The 24589-nt window shown below is 36.3% G+C and overlaps 1 protein-coding gene across 5 annotated transcripts in view; it reads left to right on the forward strand.

Moving 5' to 3' along the window:
- SBF2 (SET binding factor 2) overlaps positions 1-24589 on the forward strand; it is a 479282-nt gene that overhangs the window by 287378 nt on the left and 167315 nt on the right. For all 5 annotated transcript variants that reach the window (XM_053899995.1, XM_019456278.2, XM_019456281.2 and 2 more), the window contains 3 exons: positions 783-987; positions 8178-8287; positions 9971-10120. In XM_053899995.1, coding sequence (XP_053755970.1) covers positions 783-987; positions 8178-8287; positions 9971-10120 — 465 coding nt within the window. The remainder of the gene's footprint in view (positions 1-782; positions 988-8177; positions 8288-9970; positions 10121-24589) is intronic.

The raw sequence follows: 24589 nt of genomic DNA on the forward strand, positions 1-24589 counted from the left end.
AGAAGACTATAGAAAGCAGATTTGGAGGAGGGGAAGAGTAATTGTGCCATTTGGACGTCTATTTAAGAAGTTATTTTTTTTTTAATTTTTTAAGTTTATTCACTCAGAGAGAGAGGGAGAGAGCACAAGTAGGGGAAGGGCAGAGAGAGAGGGAGAGAGAATCCCAAGCAGGCTCTGCACTGTCATTGCAAAGCCCCATGTGGGGCTTGAACTCACGAACCATGAGATCATGACCTGAGCCGAAGGCAGATGCTTAACCGACTGAGCCACCCAGGTGACTCAAGAAGTTATTTTAAATCCAAATGGAAATACTCTGCGCAGGCAGTTGAATATATGTATATGGCGTTCAGGAGAAAGCTCAGTTGGAGGAAAGAATTTATGGATCGTTGGTGTTTTTATGGTTGAAATATTGAGAATGGAAGTTGTCCCCAAGGAAATAAGTGTAGATAGAAAAGAGGCCCGAAGTCTGAGCCCTGGTGTTTTTACATAGTTAAGAGATTAGGCAGATAAAAAAATAGACAAAGATGTAGCAAGAAGACCTAGAAACCACATGGAGAAAGTATTCATAGAAAAGGAGTTTGAGTGATCAGCTATATTATCAGATGCTGCTGATAGATCCCCTAAGAAGATTCTGGTACTCTTTTATGGCATGTATCTGAATGTATATATAATCACTCATCTGTCTGATTTCAGTTTTTGTCCCTTTGAGCTCCCACTCTCTGCCTGGCAATCTGCCATTGGTATTTCAACTTCTGACTAATTTTACCTGTTTGGTATTGCAGGAGAATCCTAACCCTCATATGGCATTCCAGAAAGTTCCACGCCCAACAGAAGGATCCCACTTGCGAGTTCATATTCTGCCTTTCCCAAAAATTAATGAAACTCGGGTACAGGAATTAATACAGGAAAATCTTGCTAAGAACCAGAATGCGCCTCCTGCTTCACGAGTGGAAAAGAAATGTGTTGTGCCAGCAGGTCCACCTGTTGGTATGTATCTGTCTCTTTGTTTGTTTTAAAAGTAAACCTTTGGGCGCCTGGGTGGCTCAGTCAGTTGGGTGTCCGACTTCGGCTCAGGTCACGATCTCGCGGTCTGTGAGTTCGAGCCCAGCGTCGGGCTCTGGGCTGATGGCTCGGAGCCTGGAGCCTGCTTCCGATTCTGTGTCTCCCTCTCTCTCTGCCCCTCCCCCGTTCATGCTCTGTCTCTCTCTGTCTCAAAAATAAATAAAACATTAAAAAAATTTTTTAAAAATAAATAAATAAAAGTAAACCTTTTATCAAGATAGAAGACACAAAAATGAAAGTGATGAATTTTTGTAAAATTTTGTAAAAATTTTGACAAATTTTTACAAAGTGAACAAACTTGTATAACCAGAATTAGAGCATTGTTAACACCCAGAAACACTGTTCCATTCACTGTCTCTCACAAACAGTAACCATTAATGTAACTGCTATACTATAGAATCTTCTTTTTAAAAAACAGCTATATTGAGTTATATTTCACACACCATAAAACTCAATAAGTGCACCATTCAGTGGTTTTTAGCATATCCACAGAGTTGTGCAACCATTTTCACTGCATAATATCAGATTGTTTTCATTATGCCAAATAGAAATACCCATACCCATTAGTAGTCACTCCCCATTTTCCACCAAAACCACTCCTCTCTACCGTTAGGCAATAATCTTTCTATCTTTATGGATTTACCTATTCTGGACATTTTATATAAATGGAATTATACAGTATATGATCTTTTGTAACTGACTTCATTTAGCATAATATTTTCAAGGTTCATCCATGTAGCATGTAACAATACTTCATTGCTTTTTATACCTGAATAATATTCCATCGTATGGAGATACACATATATGTATACATGTATGTGTGTGTATATGTGTGTGTATATGTATATGTATATGTAAGTATATATATTTACGCTTTGTTGTCCACTCACCAACAGGTGGGTGGTTGGGTTGTTTCTACTTTTGCCTACTTTTGACTACTTTTTGACTACTGTTTTCAGAATGCTGCTGTGAGCATTCATGTGTAAGTTTTTGTATGGATATATGTTTTCAGTTCTTTCAGGTATATCACTAGATGTGGAATTTCTGGGTCATATGGTAAGTCTATGTTTAATAGTTTCAGAAACTGCCAGACTGTTTTCCAAAACAGCTGCACCATTTTACATTTCCATTAGCAATGTATGGGGCATTCTGATTTCTTTATATACACTGATGTTATAGAGCATCTTTTCATCTACTTATTTACCATTCTTTATATCTTCTTTGGAGAAATGTGTATTTAGATCCTTTGTCCATTTTTAAATGGGCTACTGGTCTCTTTATTATTGATTCATAAGAGTTCTGTATATATTTTGTATATAAGTCCCTTATCAGATATGTAATTTGCAAATATTTTTTCCCATTCTGTGGGTTGTCTTTCTTTACTGATTTTTATCTCTTCTTCTTCAGCTGTTGAGGGAAATGTGTTATAGTCTCCTGTGATAATAGTAGAATTTACCTATTTCTCATTTTAATTCTATCCATAATTTCCTTCATATATTTTGGAGATGATTTGTTGGATCCACATATATTTGATATATCATAGCAACCTGGTGATTGATCCCTTTATCATTATGAAATGTTCCTCTTTGTGTCTAGTAATACTTCTTTCTTTAAAGTATACTTTGATATTTATATAGCTATGCCAGCTTTCCTTTGCTTAGTGTTTGTATGGTTTATCTTTTTTTATCCTTTTATTTTCAAATTTTCTAGGGCTTTATGTTTAATATATGCCTCTGGTAGGGGCACCTGGGTGGCTCAGTCAGTTGAGTGTCTGACTTCAGCTTGGGTCACTTCAGCTTGTGGGTTTGAGCTCCACGTTGGGTTCTGTGCTGGCAGCTCAGAGCCTGGAGCCTGCTTCGGATTTTGTGTCTCCCTCTCTCTCTCTGCCCCTCCCCTGCTCACCCTCTCTCTCTCTTTCTCAAAACAAATAAACATAAAAAAAATGTATACCTCGGGGCGCCTGGGTGGCTCAGTCGGTTGGGCGTCCGACTTCGGCTCAGGTCGTGATCTTGCGGTCCGTGGGTTCGAGCCCCGCGTCGGGCTCTGTGCTGACTGCTCAGAGCCTGGAGCCTGTTTCAGATTCTGTGTCTCCCTCTCTCTCTCTGACCCTCCCCCATTCATGATCTGTCTCTCTCTGTCTCAAAAAAAAAAAAAAAAAAAAAAGTTAAAAAAAAAATTTAAAAAAAATACTGATTAAAAAAAATGTATACCTCTTGTAAACAGCATGTGGTGGGGTTTTTTTTTTTTAGCCAGTCTATCTTAGTATATTACTTATATTACTTAATATACTATTTATCTTTATGTAAATATAATTACTGATATAGTAATGGCCTTAATGTAGTTTATTGGTTGTTTTTTTTCTGTTTAATCTTCCTGTTTTATGTTTCCCCTGCTTTCTTGCTTTCTTTTGGATTAATAAACTATTTTTCTTATTCCATAATTTATCTCTGTTAACTTTTTATTTATACATTTGCTTACTGATCTTTTAGAGGCTTACCTACAGACCATGGCACACATCTACTTTTGTCAGTTCAGCTTTCACCAGAAACTTTTGGTCAGCCTAGCCATATGCCAGATTCAAGCCTGGATTCTCAGTACTCTTCTATCTGTACCCAAAATTGGTAGATCGCCTAGGGAAAATTTGGATGTGTGTGTTAACTCACCTCTCCAACTTTTTTCTCCTTCTCTGGAATTTTAGGTCCTCTAGTCCTCGTGCTTCTTTAGCAATCTGATACATTTAAATAGATCGTTTTGCATTTTATCTGACTTTTATAATTGTTCCTGTAGGAATTTTAGTTTGCTACAGACTGTTCTATCATACCTGGAAGTAAGTGTGGTTTTATTATCAATGAATAACCGTATAGTCATTGTATATTTGCATAGTAAGCTTAATAATTACACATTGTTAACATTAATGTTATATTACATATGTAGTAATATTAATGCTACTTTTATTATTTATTTATTTAGTAATGTTAATTTGCCATTATTTTCCTAAGAATACCTTTTACTCAAGTATTGATTGAACTTTCACATAGAGAAGAAGAGGGAGAAGGTAGACACATTAGGGTGAATAATTATCTTTTGAAGGGATTAGTCAGGTTATTTTAATAATCATAAGCTAGTTGAGTTCTTTCTTTAATGTTTATTTGTTTTTGAGAGAGAGGGAAAGAAAAAGCACAAGTGGGGTAGGGACAGAGAGAGAGGGAGACAGAGGATTGGAAGTGGGCTCCGAGCTGAGAGCAGAAAGCCTGATGCAGGGCTCTAACTCACACACTGTGAGACCATGTCCTGAGCCAAAGTCAGACACTTTACTGACTGAGCCACCCAGGCACACCAAGTTCTTTCTTTAAATACCCACATGAAGTTTGATAAAGTTTAATTTGCTTTAATTGTAGCCTTAACTGTCTCAATATTATCCTCATTTGATCTCTTTACTTTCTTCATTTTTAATCCACATCAAATTCATTCTTTAGATGCATGTGGAGTATATCACTGTAATCAGTGAGAGAGGTACACATGACTCAGTATTTGGCCCTGCATGTAAAATCTGAATAAACGAACGAATGAATGAATGCAGGGGCCTCTGTCCAACTTTCTGGTTCATTTGGGTTGATAAGAGTCGGGATTTCCCTTGTACTAAAATTAAACAGTATGAAAGTTTCATTTTACATGATACTCACTTCATGAGTGTAAAATTGCTGTCACCTTAGGAGGCATTCACATTGTGAGAGGTTAATTAGTTTCGAGCTATTCCTCAGGGGAGCCAGAACTAGCATTGGTAAGCCAAAGCCTTAGAAAGGAAGCCCTGGGAATCAAGTGCCCACAAACCAGAGTTGTCATCAGACGTTAGAAAGCTAGTATTAGAACGCCACAACTGGGGGTTTGGCCAGTCTGAAGTATCAGTAACTCCAAGTGAAGAGCTTTCTTCTCTGAGTGAACTAACTCATGGTCTCAAAGGAAGACAATAATTCCCACATGGTAACAGACTTATTATCAGAAAATGTGGGATGTTTTAATGGCTTGTCCTAAAGAAAATTTAAAGTGTTGCTGAAGAGATTTTAGAATTAAAAGTTTATAAACACAGCTTAAAGATGTTGCTCAATAAAGTATGTGGTATTATTTGGAGACTCTAAGAAGTTTCCTACTTAACAATTTCTATTTCAGTCTATTCCACTGACCTACATGTGTGGGAAGCACCAGAGCACACAACTAAGAACGAGCATTTCATAGAAGAGTCATGTGTAATAATCTATTTAACCATCATGGTCATGAAGAATATCAGTGTCATATGATTAAAAATGAATTGAAAAAAAAACTAGTAAAATTTGAGTTTTATTGTCTATTATATGGTGCCAATTGATTTCCTGATTCTGATAATACACTCTAGTTAGGCAAGATGTCACCAATGGGAAAAGCTGAGTGAGGAGTGCATGAATCTTCTCCGTACTATTTTGTAACTTTTGGTGAGCTTAAAATTATTGCAAAAAAAAGTTTAAAAAATGATTTGAAAGATAAAAGATTTTGTATTGATGAAATGAAAGGGATGCTAATAAGTAAGATATGATAGTCTTTCTTCTTAAGTATGCGGGGAAGTAAAGGGATTATGCCTTTAGATTCCAAGAGCAACCATAAAATATAAGGGCTCTTAAACAAAAAGCCGTATCAGACCTATAAATGTAGAGAACAAACTGATGGTTGCCAGGGAAGTGGGGAGAGTTGGGAAAAATAGGTGAATGGGAACAGGAGATACAGGCTTCCAGTTGTGGAATGAATAAGTCACAGGAATAAGAGGCACAGCATAAGGAATGCAGTCTTTGGTATTGTAATAGCAGTATAATGGGACAGATGGTAGCTACACTTGGAAACAAAGCATTATGTATAAACTTGTCAAATCACTAAATTGTACACCGGAAACTACACTCAAATAAATAAAAAGAAAAAAATATATAAGGGGTCTTTCTTTTTGGCTTAAGAATGATTGATACTACATCATTTGTACCAATGATACAGTACTTTGTGAAATTAACACTCTTAACTAATACTACTTTGGTTTATATCCTTCTAATATTCTTTTCATAAGGTAAATTTATTTTAAGTAATTTTAGCCTATGTATTAGACTAGATTTTTTTAAAATATAATTTATTGTCAAAATGGTTAACATACAGTGTGTAAAGTGTGCTCTTGGTTTTTGGGGTAGATTCCCATGGTTCATCGCTTATATACAACACCCAGTGCTCATCCCAACAAATGCCCTCCTCAATGTCCATAACCCTTTTCCCCTCTCCCCAACCCCCCAATCCACCCTTAGTTTGTTCTCTGTATTTAAGAGTCTCTTATGGTTTGCCTCCCTCCCTCTCTGTAATTATTTTTCTCCCTTCCCTTCCCCCATGGTCTTCTGTTAAGTTTCTCAAGTTCCACATGAGTGAAAACATGGTATCTGCCCTTCTCTGACTTATTTCACTCAGCATAATACCTTCCAGTTCCATCCACATTGCTGCAAATGGCATGATTTCATTCTTTCTCATTGCCAAGTGGTATTCCATTGTATATATAGACCACATCTTCTTTATCCATTCATCAGTTGATGGACATTTAGGCTCTTTCCATAATTTGGCTATTGTTGATAGTGCTGCTATAAACATTGGGGTACAGGTACCCCTATGCATCAGCACTCCTGTATCCCTCGGATAAATTCCTAGTAGTGCTATTGCTGGGTCATAGGGTAGTTCTATTTTTAACGTTTTGAGGAACCTCCGCACTGTTTTCCACAGTGGCTACACCAGTTTGTGTTCCCACCAACATTACAAGAGAGCTCCCATTTCTCCACATCCTCGCCAGAATCTGTAGTTTCCTGAGTTGTTCATTTTAGCCACTCTGACTGGCGTGAGGTAGTATCTCAGTGTGGTTTTGATTTGTATTTCCCTGATGATGAGTGACATTGAGCATCTTTTCATGTGTCTGTTGGCCATCTGGATGTCTTCTTTGGAAAAGTGTCTATTCATATCTTCTGCCCTTTTCTTCACTGGATTATTTGTTTTTTAGGTGTTGAGTTTGGTAAGTTCTTTATACATTTTGGATACTAACCCTTTATCCAATATGTTATTTGCAAATATCTTTTCCCATTCTGTCAGTTGTCTTTTGGTTTTGTCAGTTGTTCCCTTTGCAGTGCAGAAGATTTTTATCTTGATGAGGTCCCAGTAGTTCATTTTTGCTTTTAATTTCCTTGCATTTGGAGATGTGTCAAGCAAGAAATTGCTGCAGCTGAGATCAAAGAGGTTGTTGTTCCCTGCTTTCTCCTCTGGGGTTTTGATGGTTTCCAGTGTATTAGACTAGAATTATTCAATCTTACGGTAAAGGTGACTGGTACGTAGTTCATAGGAGTAAAAAGTTACTCCCAAGTTCATATAGTAATTCTTGGGCCATAATCATTTCTCTTTTTGTATGGTGTCTTTTCAATTCCCCTCTACTCAGAATTGTAGAATCTGATTTTTTTGTCATATGTGGTTTTCCTTTGGTAATATCTTAGAAATATCAGCTTCTTTTTTTGTTAGTAGTCCTCTCATATATAAATGTTAGCTACTTTTTTCATGATACTGTGCCCCAAACTTTATCAGTTTGTTTACAATTCAAGTTAAAAATTGGGGCATTTGGTGTGGGTTCAGTTGCTGCGTCAGGCTCTGTGCACTGTGCACAGGCATGGAGCCTGCCTAGGATTCTCTTTCTCCCTCCCTCTCTGCCCCTCCCCCATTGGCATGCTCTCAAAATAAATAAAGAAACTTAAAAAAAAATAGATATTTACTTTTGCTTATACAATTGTACTGTGCAGTATCAATTAATTTGCATAATAGTTCAATTTATCTTTGGAAGCTATCCTGTGATATTATCCTGTATAAGCCTTTGACTAGCCTGACACTTCAAAATCTAAATATGTAATCAGAGTAATAAAATGGAATACCTCCAGTGCCATGCAACCAGGGAAAAGAATAAATTCTAAATGTTGGTCATGTAAATAGTTATAGTCATATAAAGTGTAAATACTAATATTCCTCTTGCTTTTGTAGTTGCCAAAGAGGTTTAATTTGTTTGTGTTGTCTTTATATTCCTCTATTAGTCTCCATAATGGATAAGGTGACAACAGTTTTCAACAGTGCACAGAGATTGGAAGTTGTTAGAAATTGCATCTCTTTCATATTTGAAAATAAAACGTTGGAGACTGAAAAGGTAATAAAATTCCATCTTTCCCAAGTAAGCATTCATCATTTCCCTTTCAGATTTACATGTGTAGCTTGCCAAATAACCTCTCCTCTAATTCCATCTCTTGTCTTTATTGAGTGTCCTTTGATCGTTTTGATCATTTTAAGTGAATCAAGTCTAAGATTTAAAATCTTAGCCAAGCCTAGTTATGTGGCTACCAGAGAAATACTAATAGGCATTTTTTTCCTCAAACTTTTAAACATTGTTCACTAAATCCTACTTTACTTAGAAATTTAACATTTTAAGTATAATTTTATTTATTGCAAAGAATCTAGTCAGAATAAGTAATGAATTATAGAAACAGTGGTATTCAATTTAAATGGGTCTTATTAAAGCACATTTTCTTGAAGCTCATGGGTCGCTCAGTCAGTTAAGCATCTGACTTCAGCTCAGGTCATGATATTATGGTTTGTGAGCTCAAGCCCTATGTCATGTTCCATGCTGACAGCTCAGAACCTGGAGCCTGCTTCAGATTCTGTGTCTCCCTGGCTCTCTGCCTCCGTCTCTCTCTCTCTCTCTCTCTCTCTCTCTCTCTCTCTCTCTCTTTCAAAAATAAACTTAAAAAAATCAGAGTGTTTACAGTGTTCCCAGTATAATAATGTTATTGGAATAAACATAAGAGACGCTATTGAAAACAGTGTTTAAAAAAAACACATTTTCTTGACTTTTTAAATAAAACATGCTGAATGTAACGTAATCTTTTCTTAGTGACTCATTATAGCTCTGAGCATCTATTACAGGAGGCTAAAGCATGAAAAGAGTAACATTTTTACCCTTATAGTAAATGACCCCAAGCCTTTCTAGGTTTTGACTTTTTTTGTTTTCCATTTTCTCTTATGCTTGAAGTATCACAGACTTCCTTTTGCTTCTCTTGCTTTAGGTTTCCATCCTATTTCTTGTGCCTGCCTATAGTAATACTGTGCCCTCTTTCTCTCAGACTTCTTCCCTTCCTTCTTAGTTGCTCCTTTGTTCTGTATTTTTTAGGTTTTCAAAGTTAAATAAGCTTATTACTATTTTATATAAAATACATTAACTAGGCTCTCAATGGTAAACTGGAAGAGACATTCTTCTGGGTGATGAAATGAAAGAGTTTTAATACATAAATCTGGACATTTCTATTTGTTGATCTGAGTCCTTTATTATATTGAAATGAGGAAGGGAGATTTAGAATTTTCTAGTCATAAATTAAAACTGACTTGTGATTAAAAAACTGATTAAATAACCAGTTTAAAGGTATAAAATCACCTGTGTTTATTTTCATTTAAATTTTTCCTTCTATTCTTGCCATGAAGATGTGGCCAGTTATTAAAAGAGGTGTCTAAGTGTCATGAGTATTTTGGTAACCAAAGTTTTGTTGAGTTTTTTTTTTTTTAGGTGAAGTTAATGTTTTTTTGTTTTTGTTTTTTAACTTATCACATGAATCAGTTCTATTTCTTTTTCATGCTGGCTTACAAATAAAATTAACTGTTAACCCGTATATTTATGTATAGTTGTTCTTAATAACAAATCAACTCTTCTAGAAGCTAGAAGTTTAATTCTAATAACTTTGTTAAATGGTTTATAGATAAGGTGCACTTGAATTTTTAGTGTGATTGAAAGTACTTTTTTGCATTGATTCCTTTTGTTCACTTCTGCCTCTCTTGTCCTCAGACCCTTCCAGCTGCATTGAGAGCCCTTAAAGGAAAGGCAGCAAGACAGTGTCTCACTGATGAGCTGGGTTTGCATGTCCAGCAAAACAGGGCTATATTAGACCACCAACAGTTTGACTACATAATAAGGATGATGAACTGTACTCTACAGGTAATTTTTAGTTCTTTTAGATTATTCCTAATATTTAAGACTACTTTTTATTTTCCCAGGAGATTCTGTAATTACTGATATGTCCAGTTCTTGAGCCTTCCACAGTGAATAAGATGAAGAACCAATATCCATACCATTTTGGACAGAAACGCTTATTACTTGGCATAAACATTTTTATTTTCTCTTGAAAAATACTAGGTTATATTACTTGTTCTCTAAGGAAGCTTTCTGAAAATGAAAAGTCATCTTTAAAACATTCATTTTTATATTACTTAATGTCAGATTACTTAATAATTACTACTTAATTATTCATGCCATTGTCAGGTTTTGGTTGTGCTATTAAGGTAGAGGGTAATGAATGATGGATAATCCAAATTATAAATGAATTACTCCATAAAGTATTTGCTAAACACTACGCATATAAAGCCAAAACATACTTCCATTTGTTTTCAAAAAATATATATATTATATTACAGAAATAAACTTCCCACAAAATAGTGATACCAATTTAAGAGAAGCAAATAATCTGCTTACCCCATCCTGTCTCACTTGTTAGATAATTTATTACATTGGCATTATATTCTTTACAGGTGATACAAAAATTATTTCTCAAACTTTCTTTTTTCAAACTTTTTGAACAAGGAGAAAAATGTTATTAAATATTAAAAATTCAAAGACTATCTGTGGGAGTCTAGAGAAACTAAACAAAATGCATATTAAATTCTGTTACACTGGAAGATGAGAATTGCCAGATATAATTAATAATAAAATTTATGGATGAAAGAAGGCCTAATTAAATGGAAGATATACCATGTCCATGGATTAGAAGATAAAGATAGCAGTTCTCCCCAAAATAATCAATAGAGGCAATGCAATTTCTATCAGAATCCAAACTAGAAGAGCAAAAACCTAAGAATTACCAACACATCCCTGGGGCACCTGGGTGGCTTAGTCAGTTGAGCATTCTCTTGATTTTGGCTCAGGTCATAATCCCAGAGTCGAGGGATCAAGCCCTGTGTGGGGCTTCCTGCTGAGCATGGAGTCTGCTCTGTATTTTTCTCTCTCTCTCCTCTCTCTTTCTCTTTCTCTTTCTCTTCCTCTCCCTCTCCTCCCTCCCTCTCTCTCTCTCTCTCTTTCTCTCTCTTTCTCTCTCTTTCTCTCTCTTTCTCTCCCTCTGCCCCTCTCTCCTGCTTGTGTGCTTTCTCTCTCTAAAAATTAAATAAATAAACTACAGTTACCAACACATTCCTAAAAACAACAGCAACTTGGGAATTGGTCCTGTCAGATCAAAAATTAGTTTAAAAGAAGACATACCAAAATAAATAAATAATTAAAATAAGACATACAAATGTACAGAAGGCACCTGAAAATGTGTTCAGCATCACTAATCATCAGGGAAATAGGAATCAAAATCACCATGAGATATCACCTCACATTTGTTAGAATGGCTATTATCAAAAAAGGTAAAAGATAACAAGTGTTGAGAGGATGTGGAGAAAAGGGAACCCTTGTGTCCTGTTGGTAAGAATGTAAATTGATACAGCTACTATTAAAAACATAAAATTAAAACTAAAACATATGATCCAACAGTCCCATTTCTGAGTATATCCAAAGGAAAACAGGATATTGAAGAAGTGTCTGTACCCACATGTTCAATGAAGCATTTTTAACAATAGCCAAGATATGAAAACAATCTAAGTGTCTATCAACAGATGAATAGAAAAAGATGTGTTATATATAAGCAATGGAATTATTCACCCATGAGAAAAAAGGAAATCCTGCCATTTGTGATAACATGGATAGACATTGAAGGCATCATGATAAGTGAAATAAGCCAGACAGACAAAAACAAATACTGCATGTTATCTCTGATAGGTAGAATCTTAAAAAAAAAAAAAAAGTCTAACTCTTAGAAACAAAGAGTAGAAAAGTGGTTGCCAGGGCCTGAGGGGTAGGGAAAATAGAAGTTGGTAAGAGGTGCAAACTTTTAGCTATTATAAGGCCAAGGCCTCAGGATCTAATGTAAAATGTGGTGACCGTAATTGATAAAACTGTATTATATACTCAAAATTTGCTGAGAAAGTGGAACTTAAATATTTGCGCCAAACAAAAACAATAAAACAGGTAAATATGGGAGTCCTTTAATGATGTATGTATATATCAAGTCATCATGATGTACACTTTAAATATTTTATGATTTTATTTATCAATTATACTTCAATAAAACTTAAAATAATGTTTGACTAGTTTAAGATTGTAGTAATTAAGACACTATATAGTAGTTAGATTGACCCCTAGAACAGAATGTTCATAACAGATGAGAACAGATAATAAACAGAACTACACATATATGGAAATGTGACTTATGACAAAACTGGTATTTCAAGGGAGCCATTGTGGCTCAGTGGGTTAAGCATCTGACTCTTGATTTCGGCTCAAGTCATGATCTCAGGGTTGTGAGATTGAGCCCCATGTCAGGCTCTGCACTTGGCTTGGAGCCTGCTTAAGATTCTCTCTCCCTCTCCCACTGCTCCACCCCTGCTCACAAATACACTTTTACTCTCTCAAAAAAAAAAAAAAGGGGGGGGCATTTCAGATCAGTGACAAAATGATGAAAAATTCAATAATAGTGCCGGGACAATTAGGTGAAAATGTACACAACTTCACTAATGTATGTGTACCACACTATGCACTAAAAACACTTTCACGTGGATTAAAGACTTAAATATGAAAAGCCAGGCTATCTAATTTTCCAAACAATCCTTAAAAGAGATATCCTTATGACTCTGGGGTAGGGACAGATTTGTTAAACCAGTTACAAATCATCCTGATCTTAAAATAAAAGATTGATGAATTTGACTACATTCAACTTAAGAACTTTTCTTCATCAAAAAATACCATAGAGTGAATGCATACCTCAGGGTGAGAGATGTTTGCAAAGAATATAACTGCCAACAGATTAGTGCTCAGATTATAAAAACTTCTACAAGTGGGGCACCTTGGTGGCTCAGTTGGTTGAGCATCCAACTTGATTTTGGCTCACGTCATGATCCCAAGGTCATGGGATCAAGCTCCATGTTGGGCTCCATGCGGAGCATGGAGCCTGCTTAAGATTCTCTCCCTCTCTCTGCCCCTCTCCCCTGCTCATGCTCACTCTCTCTCTAAAATAAAATAAATAAAATAAAAACTCCTACAAATCAATAAGAAAAAGACAAATTTTTAATGGACAAGAGACTTAAAAAAAGTATCTCAGAAAAAAGGAAACCCACTTGGTCAGTAGGTGTATAGAAAGATTATCTAGAAATAAAGGACATATGTCAATAATTGGAGAGTGTCAATTTAAACCATAATGCTATAGCCTTTTACATTCACGATTTTGGAATAATTAAAAAATCATATTATCAAATATTGGTGAAATTATGGAACAAACGGAAGTTTTAAACTTTGCTGGTTAGAATGTAAAGTAGTATATAACTCCTTTAGAAAATTTAGTAAGATATAAGATACTAAGAAATAAGATAATTTGTCATTTATGTATAAAGCTGAATATGAACATATTCTCTGACCCAGTGATTCCACTCTCAGATGAGCTCTTACCCATATACACCAAGAGGCATGCACAAAAATGTTCATAGAAGCATTGTTTGAAATAGCAGAAAACAAAGGAACTAATATGCCAACCAGCAGTAGAATGAATAAATAAATTATGGGGTTTTAAAAAAAATTTTTTTAACATTTATTTTTGAAAGACAGAGACAGAATGCAAACAGGGGTGGGGCAGGGAGGGAGGAAGACACAGAATCCAAAGCAGGCCCCAGGCTCTAAGCTGTTAGCACAGAGCCTGACACAGGACTTGAACCCATGAGCTGTGAGATCATGAGCTGAGCCAAAGTCGGACACTTAACTGACGCTTGCCAGGCACCCCTTTTTATGTTAGAATATTTTTTAGTAGAGAAAATGAATGGTAGCTACAAGGAACAATGTGGACGAATCTTAAGATAATTTTGCACAAAAATAAAAAGGCAATTCAATTACAATATGATTCCATTAGTATAAAAGTCAAAGCATGTAATGTATTATTTAGAAATATGCAATTTAGGGATACAACATGTATATGGTAAAACTATAAAGAAAAGCAAGGATATATATATATATATATATATATATATATATATATAATCATTACATTGTATACTACAATTTTATTTGTCCATTATACCTCGATAAAACTGGGAAAAAAGGAAATCAAGGGAATAATAAACAAAATATTGAAGAAAGTTACCTCAAAGGTTAGAGAGGAAGGGCAGATGAACATAGAGATCTTTGATGGTAAAGGTAATATTCTATTTCTTAAACCAGTTGTATGAGTGTTCATTGTGTCATTATTCTTTATAACCTTATAACTTATACACATTAATATCTTAGGGTACTGCTATTGGGCTTTTCTACAGGGCATATTTTTCTCTTCAAATCCATTTCAAAGGGTATCTTTCTCAGAAATTCTAATTTAAGGGGTGCCTGGGTGGCTCAGTCAGGTAAGCGTCCAACTTGAGCTCAAGTCATGATCTCACAGCTCGTGAGTTCGAGCCCTGCGTTGGGCTCTGTGCTGACAGCTCAGATCCTGGAGCCTGCTTTGAATTCTGTGTCTCCCTCTCTCTATGTCCCTCCCCCGCTCATGTTCTCGTTCTCTCTCTCTCTCTCTCTCTCTCTCTCTCTCTCTCTCCTTCAAAAATAAAAATTTAAAAAGAGAAATTCTAATTTAAAATTTACCATCAAAGTGTAATCTTATAACAAGCACTTTGTAACTTATTTAAGCAAATTGATGAGATCAGAGAGAATTTATCTTTACTGGAATACATTCTTGCTTTAAAGTATAATAGACTAGCGATAATGGTTTATAATGGCAACAATTAAAAGCAACCTAGGGGTGCCTGGGTGACTCAGTCAGTTAAGCATCCGACTTCAGCTCAGGTCATGATCTCATGGTTCATGAGTTCGAGCCCCACATTAGGCTCTGTGTTAATAGCTCAGAGGCTGGAGCCTGCTTCAGATTCTGTGTCTCCCTTTCTCTGTCCCTCCCCTGCTCAAGCTCTGCCTCTCTCTGTCTCAAAACTAAATAAACATTTTTTAAAAAAGCAACCTAAATGTTTACCATTCAGATATTGATTAATTATGTACAACTATTTAGAATAGTGATCAGCTACTAAATAAAAAGAGGTAGATCTATAACATGTGCTCATATGGAAAACCTTCCATTATATATATGTTGGTAGGTGGGAAATTACATAAAGTTAATATAATTCTATTTTTTACCTAAAAGTATACACACACACACACACACACACACACACACACACACATATATAAAGATATTTGTAGTAAGTCCTAAACAATAGTTATTTCTGGTTTATGGATTAGACACACACAGAGACAGGCACAGTTAAATTATGTAAAACATGGCAAGCATGTATTTTATAATTTTAAAAAAGATTCTCATTTTGGTAGGAAGGAAATCATTGAACACCTTTATGAAAAGAATAAAACACAATAAAGTTGACCTAAAAAAGGCCATATCTTTTGTTACTTTGCTGCAGTTACTTTGATACTATCATTGTAGAGAACAAAGGAATTTGATTAATAGGTGAAGGTCTCTAGAAGCCCTAAAGTTAGGTAATCCTTTGATACCCTATGATTGCTGATAAAAGTACAAAAACTATTTTATAGAGCTTTTTCCCCATTTCTGTGCTGCTTATTAACTGAGGAACTAAGTTTTAAGGCTTTCTTTAACTTAATTTTAGCATATACCAATTAGGCATTTATAGAATAGCCAGGTACCCTCAGGCTATGAATATTTCCCTTTTTCATTTGAATAATCACATTTCTGGGGAGAAAAAGGCATGGGCAATTTTTTTTCCTGTTTTCAAACACACCAGGACTATGGCACTTACTATTTTATAATTCAGTATTTCATGAATACATAAAAATAGATCCTGTCCTTATTCCAGCACATGCTGTTGTTTAACATTATATAGAGGCTCTTCTCAGATATAAATGAGCTCACATGTGACAGTCTTATTTTAATGGGTTATTTATTACTAACTTGGGATTTATTAGTTTTTATATTCTTGTTACAACAATGTTACTTGTGGGGATTTAACATGACATTCTGAACATTTTTGACAAAAGCGTAGAATTTCAAGGCAGAGGGGCCAGACATCTGTGTCGGTATTTTAAGAAAGAATCCTTAACTAAATGAACTAATTTTTAGCTAGCAATGCAAAAACTTTAAATTTTTGCTTTTCGTGATTTTGAAGTTATTCTGTCTTTCCCCTTCCTCAAGGGAAAATTAAGTGGAACATGAGTACAGCAGGGGATTATTTTATTTATTAGGTTCTTTCAATGCCAAGGAAATTTTTTAAAGGAAAAGTTCATAAAGGTTATAGATTATTTCTATTTATCATCTCATTTCAAATAACTAATTGTATTTTGGGTTTTTTTAATAACTAAGATTACTATAAATGTCTCCAAAACTGTCATGACCTTAACTCTTCATTTTAGCAGATACATGATTAAAACTTTATATGTGTCAAGATCATAGCTAAAATTTTTTAACAATAAGTTATAATTTAAAAGCCCAGTAAGGGGAGTACCTAGGTGGCTCAGTTGGTTGAGCGTCCAACTTCAGCTTAGGTCATGATCTCACAGTTCATGAGTTCAAGCCCCATGTCAGGCTCTGTCCTGATGGCTCAGAGCCTGGAGCCTGCTTTGGATTCTGTGTCTCCCTCTCTCACTGCCCCTCCCTCGCTCATATTCTGTCTCTCTCTCTCAAAAATAAATAAGCATTAAAAAAAAATTTTTTTTAAATAAAAGCCCAGTGAGGTCCTCCATTTTCAGTATCAAACAGCTGCATGCTACGAGGAGCCCTCCCACTAATATAGTAGAAATAGATCTTAGAAAATTGTAAAAAAAAAAATTTTAAATACCCATGTGATTTTGGTACATTGTTTTTTCTAAGAAGAAAAGGAAAATTTCAATAGGCCCTTCTTCTGTTTTCAAAAAAAGGACAAATAGGGAAAACTAAATTTGTGAGCACAATTAAGCATTGGCCTCCATAAGGAGGGTTGTTTGAACCTGAGAGTTTTGCATTAGGCTAGGACACTAAAAGAGGAATAATCCCTATTCAGTAACATGCCCCTCACCCTCACCTCTGGAAGAATCCATTGTAAATCCTTTCTGGAATAATGCAGCCCCAATTTAGGCAATCAGGATATCCATAGGTTAAATTCAATAAAATATGAACTCACCATTTAAAAATGACCAAATACCAAGGAAATGAGCCAGTATGAATTAGTGTCAACAAAACAACCAACAGCAGATTTATATGCTCAAATACTATATTTTGAATTAACCAGTTCGAATATATAAGTAAAATATTTAAAGAAAAGACTGAGTACAAATAAGCCAATAATTAGAGAAACAAAAATGGCCAGGTGAATTTATATAATTACCAAAAGTAAAAATTCAGAGGATGTGGAATATTCAATATTGTTAAGATGTCTGTTCTCAGCAAATCCATCTACAGGTTGAATGCCATCCCAATAAAAATTGCAACACTTTTCTCTAGAGAATCACAGTGGACTCTAAAATTTATATGGAAATGCAGAGAACTTAGAATGGCCAAAGCAATCTTGAAAAAGAGCAGCATTGGATGACTTATACTACCTGATCTCAAGACATATTATCAACGCACCATAATCAAGACAGTATGGTACTGACCTAAGCATCAACAAATAGATCAGTGGAAAAGAGTACCCAGGAACAGACTTACATTTATGGGATTTTTAATGAAAACACCAAAGTGATCCAATAGAGGGAAGAAATTTTTTCCCACAAATAGTATTGGAATAACTGCATATTCATATGGAAAAAAACTGAATCTTAACTTCTACCTCACATCAAACACAAGGATAACTTTGAGGTAGAGCATAGACCCAAACATCAACTAAGAAACCATAAAGCTTTTAGGGGGAAAACATGGAACAGTTTCCTAACTTGGGAGTGGGCAACAGTTTCTTATCACAGAAAATGATAACCAAAAAGGAAAAAAAATTATCATTATACTTTATTAAAATTAAAACTTATGCTCATCAAAACACACCATTGTGAAAATGAATAGGAAAAATTGGGAAAAAATATTCCCAAAATATATATGTGGTAAAGAACTGGTATCATGTTTATATAAAGAACTCCTACAACTTAAGAAGAAGCCAAACCAACCAATTTTTAAAAATGAGCAATTTGAACAGATACTTTACAAAATGATATGTGTGTGAATGGTCAATAACCACATGAAGGTCTCAATATCTTTAGTCATTAGAGAAATGCAAATTAAAACCACTATGAGATAGTACTATATAACCCACCTATATGCTAAAATTAGAAAGACTAATGATGCCAAATGTTGACAATGTTGTAAAATAACGAGAATTATACTTTATTGTTGAGAATGTAAACTAGTCTAATCAATTCAGAAAAAAAGTCCAAGAGATTCTTATGAAACTAAACATATACCTATCCTATGACCCAACAATTTCATAATAATTAATATCTGCTGTTTACTTTGAAAAGCACTAAAACTAATATGGATTAATGGATAGTTAGATGGATAAATAATAAAGCAAGCCTAGTAAAATGTTCATGATACAATCTGGGGGGAAATATGTAGGTATTCAGTATAAAATTATTTCAACTTTGATATTTTTTGGTATAGAAGAGTAAAGAAATAAGTACATATGCACAAAAACTCAATGGATAGGTCAAACATCAGACTAGACACAGTGAAAGAGAGAATTATAATGAACTGGAATACACATGTGAAGCAATTGCACATAGTAGAGCAGAGAGAAATAGGAAATGGAAAAAGTGCAGAAGAAAATACAGGCAGGAGATAGTAAGGTCGTCTCATACAATACTGTTCAAAGTGGTAGTCTGTGACAAGATAAGAAACTTGTGCCAAAATGCAAATCAGTGATCTTCATTGACAAAGTCTTACTATGAAAAAAGTAAGCTACTAAACATTGGGCTTAGTGTGACTTCATCGGGCAGTGGTCAGTATCCCCTAAAGTAACCAAGAATCCTGCCTTATTAAAGAGGAGAGGCTTCAAAGTCTAAGTCTCAGATTTTGTTAACGCTGAGAATTCCAGACACCAAGAAAATGTTTTCATAAAATTTCTTTGGTTGCTGAGTAGATTCTTATATTGGGTTTCTTTGACTGAGGACTCAGAATAATAATAGGAAACCACATACAGGTTTTAAAGTATGAGAAACTTTCACATCAGATTGATTTAATCTAGATTTTTTTTTTAAGGTAGTTGACATCTATATTGGTTTGGAGGCAGGGGAGAGGGAGTGGGGCGGGTGCTCAGGAGCTCGTGGAGAAGTGTGCCCGTGTCCTCTTCACCATCACAGGCTTCTGGCTGTGCAGGATGGCACTGGCTCTGCGAATGGCATCCATGCGGAGATCTGGGTAGTACTTGTTCTTGTGGATCATGTGCCTGATGCTGCTTAGGATGGCCAGAGCATTCTTGTTGATGGTAATCCGTACACAGGAGGTGGCGGGTTTTCACTGGCCTGATCTCCACTTTATGACCACCACTATACCTTTGCCTTTGGCCACCAACTCTGTGCCCACGCTCTTGTAGCGAATCAGTCAATTTTAGCAGAAGGAGTTGTAAGCCTTCAGGTTACTGGGCTCTGTGCTGTATGTCTGCTTGTTCCTTTTGATCAGGAAGCTGGAGCAGTTCCCCACCACCATCCATTGTAGGTGGCAGACATGGCAGCAGCTCCTCTCATTACTGCAGCCAGAGGAGGAAAGGGCTATCTAGAAATTTTTAAGGACACTCATATACTGCTCCTATGTATGAATATCAAATTTGGACATTTTGTTAAGTGCTGTAGTCTGAATGTGTTCTCCCAGATTCCTATGGTGGAAACTTAACCTCTGAGGTGATAGTGTTAGGGGATGGGGTTTTGGGGAGGTGGTTAATCTCATGAGTGAGATTAATACCCTTATTAAAAAAGAGCCAACAGGGCTCCCTTAGCCCTTTTCACCAAATAAGGATATAGGAATTCTACAACCCCAAAGAAAGCCCTCAGCTGATCGTGCTGGCACCCTGATCTTGGACTTCCAACCTCCTGAACTGGGAGAACTGAATTTCTGTTGTTTATAACCTCTTAGTCTGTGGTATTTTGTTGCAACACCCAGAACAGACTAACATATGAAGAATTTATTAATCAGTAGAATCCCTCTTCCTTAATCAGGGTGTATTTTTTACTTTTTTCCTCTCCTCTTCCATTTACTGATTTCTACTCTATAGTAGTCTCTGTACTAGATACTGAGGTACACTTCATATGGAGGTGATTAAGATAAAGTCCTGGTTCTTAAGGAGTTCACAATCTAGAAGGAAAACCTCACAGGTAAATATATAATACAATGGGATATGCGCTGATGAAAAAGTGAAAAAGTACTATGAACGCTATTATGAGATTACTGGATTTTGAGTGGGAAGAACGTGGTCACAGAAGGCATTTTTCAGACAAGGATTGAAAGGGAGAATATTCCAGATAGAGGAAGTTGCTAGTAGAAAAAAAACTATAGAAGGACTTATGTTTTTGAAAATTGAAAAATATTTCTACGCTGCCAAATGTAGGGTAGAAAGATGGTAGATGAGAAAAGTAGATAGGGTAACATTTGGTTAAAGTGAACTGATTGAATACGTACATTTAGCCTCAGCTACTACCCAAAACCCCAGTAAAACAAAAGTAAAGGATTTTTTTTTTAATGCAGAAACCCACAGGCAAAACAGGAGAGGAGACAAGAACAACAGCACTTTGGAAATTGGAAAATTGATGGGTTAATGACTTTATTTAGCAGACTCAAGACAGCCTTTTCCTAACTGACAGTTGTAAAAGCCTTGAAGCAGCCGAATTTGCAGAACTGCAAAAGGCTCGGGGATTGGGGACATCTAGTAATCTCTGGACACAGGAAGCTAAGGTGGGACTGAAACATTAAAAAGAGAATTGATTGAAAGTCTTCTTAAGGAGTGCCTGGGTGGCTCAGTTGGTAGAGCATCCTACTCTTGTGATTTTGGCTCAGGTCATTATCTCACAGTCATAGGTTAGAGCCCTGTGGCAGGCCCTGAACTGAGCGTGGAGCTTGCCTGGGATTCTCTCTCTCCCTCTCGCTGCCCCTCCCCTCCTTGTGCACACACACTCTCTCAAAATAAATAAACATTTCAAAAGAAACTCCTTAAGTTACAGTTGGATTGCCACAATCCCTATCAAAATAACACCAGCATTCTTCACAGAGCTAGAACAAACAATCCCAAAATTTGTATGGAACCAGAAAAGACCTCAAATAGCCAAAGCAATCCTGAAAAAGAAGACCAAAGCTGTAGGCATCATAATTCCAGACCTTCAAGCTGCATTACAAAGCTGTCATCATCAAGACAGTATGGTACTGGCACAAAAACAGACACATAGATCAATGGAACAGAATAGAGAACCCAGAAATGGACCCACAAACGTATGGCCAACTAATCTTTGACAAAGCAGGAAAGAATATCCAATGGAAAAAAAGACAGTCTCTTCAGCAAATGGTATTGAGAAAACTGGACAGTGACATGCAGAAGAATGAACCTGGACCACTTTCTTACACCATACACAAAAATAAACTCAAAATGGATGAAAGACCTAAACATAAGACAGGAAGCCATCAGTGGCATCTGGGTGGCTCTGTTGGTTGAGCGTCGGACTTCAGCTCTGGTCATGATCTCACAGTTTGTGACCCGCGTTGGGCTCTGTGCTGACAGCTGAGAGCCTGGAGCCTGCTTCAGATTCTGTGTCTCCCTCTCTCTCTGCTCCTCCCCTGCTCACACTCTCTCTTTCAAAAATAAATAAAGATTAAAATTTTTTTTTAAAAAAAAGAGAGGAAGCCATCAAAATCCTAAAGGAGAAAACAGGCAACAACCTCTTTGACCTCAGCCGCAGCAACTTCTTACTTGACATGTCTCTGGAGGCAAGGGAAACAAAAGCAAAAATTAACTATTGGGACCTCATCAAGGTAAAAAAAAAAAAAAAAACAAAAAAAAAAAACCTTCTCTACAGCAAAGGAAGCAATCAGCAAAACTAAAAGGCAACTGATGGAATAAGAGAGATATTTGCAAATGACATATCAGATAAAGGATTAGTATCCAAAATCTATAAAGAACTTACCAAACTCAACACCCAAAAAACAATCCAGTGAAGAAATGGGCAAAAGACATAAATAGACACTTTTCCAAAGAAGACATCCAGATGGCTAGCAGACACATGAAAACATGCTCAATATCACTCATCATCAGAGAAATACAAATCAAAACCACAATGAGCTACCACCTCATACCTGTCAGAATGGCTAAAATTAACAACTCAGGCAACAACAGATCTTGGCAAGGATGCGGAGAGAGAGGAATCATTTTGCACTGCTGGTGGGAATGCAAACTGGTCCAGCCACTCTGGAAAACTGTATGGAGGTTCCTCAAAAAATTGAAAATAGAACTACCCTATAACCCAGCAATTACACTCGTAGGTATTTATCCAAAGGATACAGGAGTACTGATTCAGAGGGACCCATGTACCCCAATGTTTATAGCAGCACCATCAACAAGAGCCAAAGTATGGAAAGAGCCCAAATGTCCATCGACAGAAGAATGGATAAAGAAGATGTGGTATAGGGGTGCCTGGGTGGCTCAGTCGGTTAAGTGTCTGACTTCAGCTCAGGTCATGATCTCACGGTTTGTGAGTTCGAGCCCCACATCGGGCTCTGTGCTGACAGCTCAAAGCCTGGAGCCTGCTAGGGATTCTGTGTCTCCCTCTCTCTCTGCCCCTACCTCCCTTGTGCTCTGTCTCTGTCTCTCTCTCTCTCAATAATAAATAAACATTAAAGAAATTTTTTTAAAAAGATGTGGTGTATATATATTTGATGGAGTATTAGTTGGCAATTAAAAAGAATGAAATCTTGCCATTTGCAACAATGTAGATGGAACCAGAGTGTATTATGCTAAGTGAAATAAGTCAGTCAGAGAAAGACAAATACCATATGATTTCACTCATCTGTGGAATTTAAGATACAAAACAGATGAACATAAGGGAAGGGAAGCAAAAATAATATAAAAATGGAGAGGGAGACAAACCATAAGAAACTTAAAGACACAAAACAAATGGTTGCTGGAGGGGTGTTGATTTGGGGGGATGGGTTAAATGGGCAAGGGGCATTAAGGAGGACACTTGTTGGGATGAGCACTGGGTGTTATAAGTAAGTGATGAGTCACTGAATTCTATTCCTGAAATCATTATTAAACCGTATGTTAAGTAACTTGGATTAAAAAAAAAGAAGATACAGTTGGATTCCCCTCCCAGATCATGTTTCAGTTCTGTGTAAACAGCCAGCTGCCTCTCCTTTACCCTGGTAGAAGATTACGGGTTTGTTTGTTTGTTTGTGTATTTGTTTTTAAGAGAAAGGACATCACTAGCCTGGGAGACATAGGTCTAGCTGAGGGAAATTCTGTTTTGCTGCAAACAAGGGAGTTAAGTGAATGACAGATATTGAGAATACCAGTTTAGCTCCCAGAACTCTGGCAATCTGCCCTCAAGTCAGGAAATTGGAAAACAGTTCTTTGAGAAATGTGACCAGCCAGAGAGAAAAAGATTTTACTAAAGATACTAAGATTAGAAGTTTCTCAACCAAAGAGCTTAACCGGGTCATGCTATAATGAAGCTTTCGGTCAACAAGCTTCACCATGTACACATTCTTTTTATTTTGTCATTCTTTACTTTGTGTGCAGCATGACCTAAGCAAGAGGGACCATTAAACAAAGTCAGTTCCTACTCCCCACCATTGTTTCCCAACTCTGCTTTCACTGCCCGCTCCTTCTTGTGAGAGAACCATCTAGTCAGCATTCCTAATTGCCCTGTCCTTTTCCTTCTTGGGGATGGGTATCACTGATGGCCTCAGACAACCTCAGCTTTCTTTTGGCTCTGAAACTGAGTTAGCCACAGTCACTACCACTCTCTGGAAATAGGCCCAAAGAAATTAAACAGTTTTCCCAAATCACAGAGCTCATAAATTGAGGAGGTGAGTTCTGAATCTAAATTTTGTTTTTTGTTTTTTATTTTTATTCATGCTGTGCCTTTAACTTACTGATGCTGTGTTCTTCAAAACACATTAAGTGGCAATAGGTGCTCTACAGCTAAATTTAAGTTTAGATCAGAAGCCTGTATTCTGGAAACTTGTGGATCTTTATTTTCATTTTTTTAAGTAACAACTACTATTGAAAAACTTCAACCTCAACTGAATAAAAACAGACCTTGTTTATGTTGTTCATTATTGTACAGCCAATATCCAGAACATCACCTGGTGCATAGAAAGTA

Source organism: Panthera pardus, unplaced genomic scaffold, assembly GCF_024362965.1.
Source record: "Panthera pardus isolate Hobbes unplaced genomic scaffold, ASM2436296v1 HiC_scaffold_12, whole genome shotgun sequence".
Lineage (NCBI taxonomy): Eukaryota > Metazoa > Chordata > Mammalia > Carnivora > Felidae > Panthera > Panthera pardus.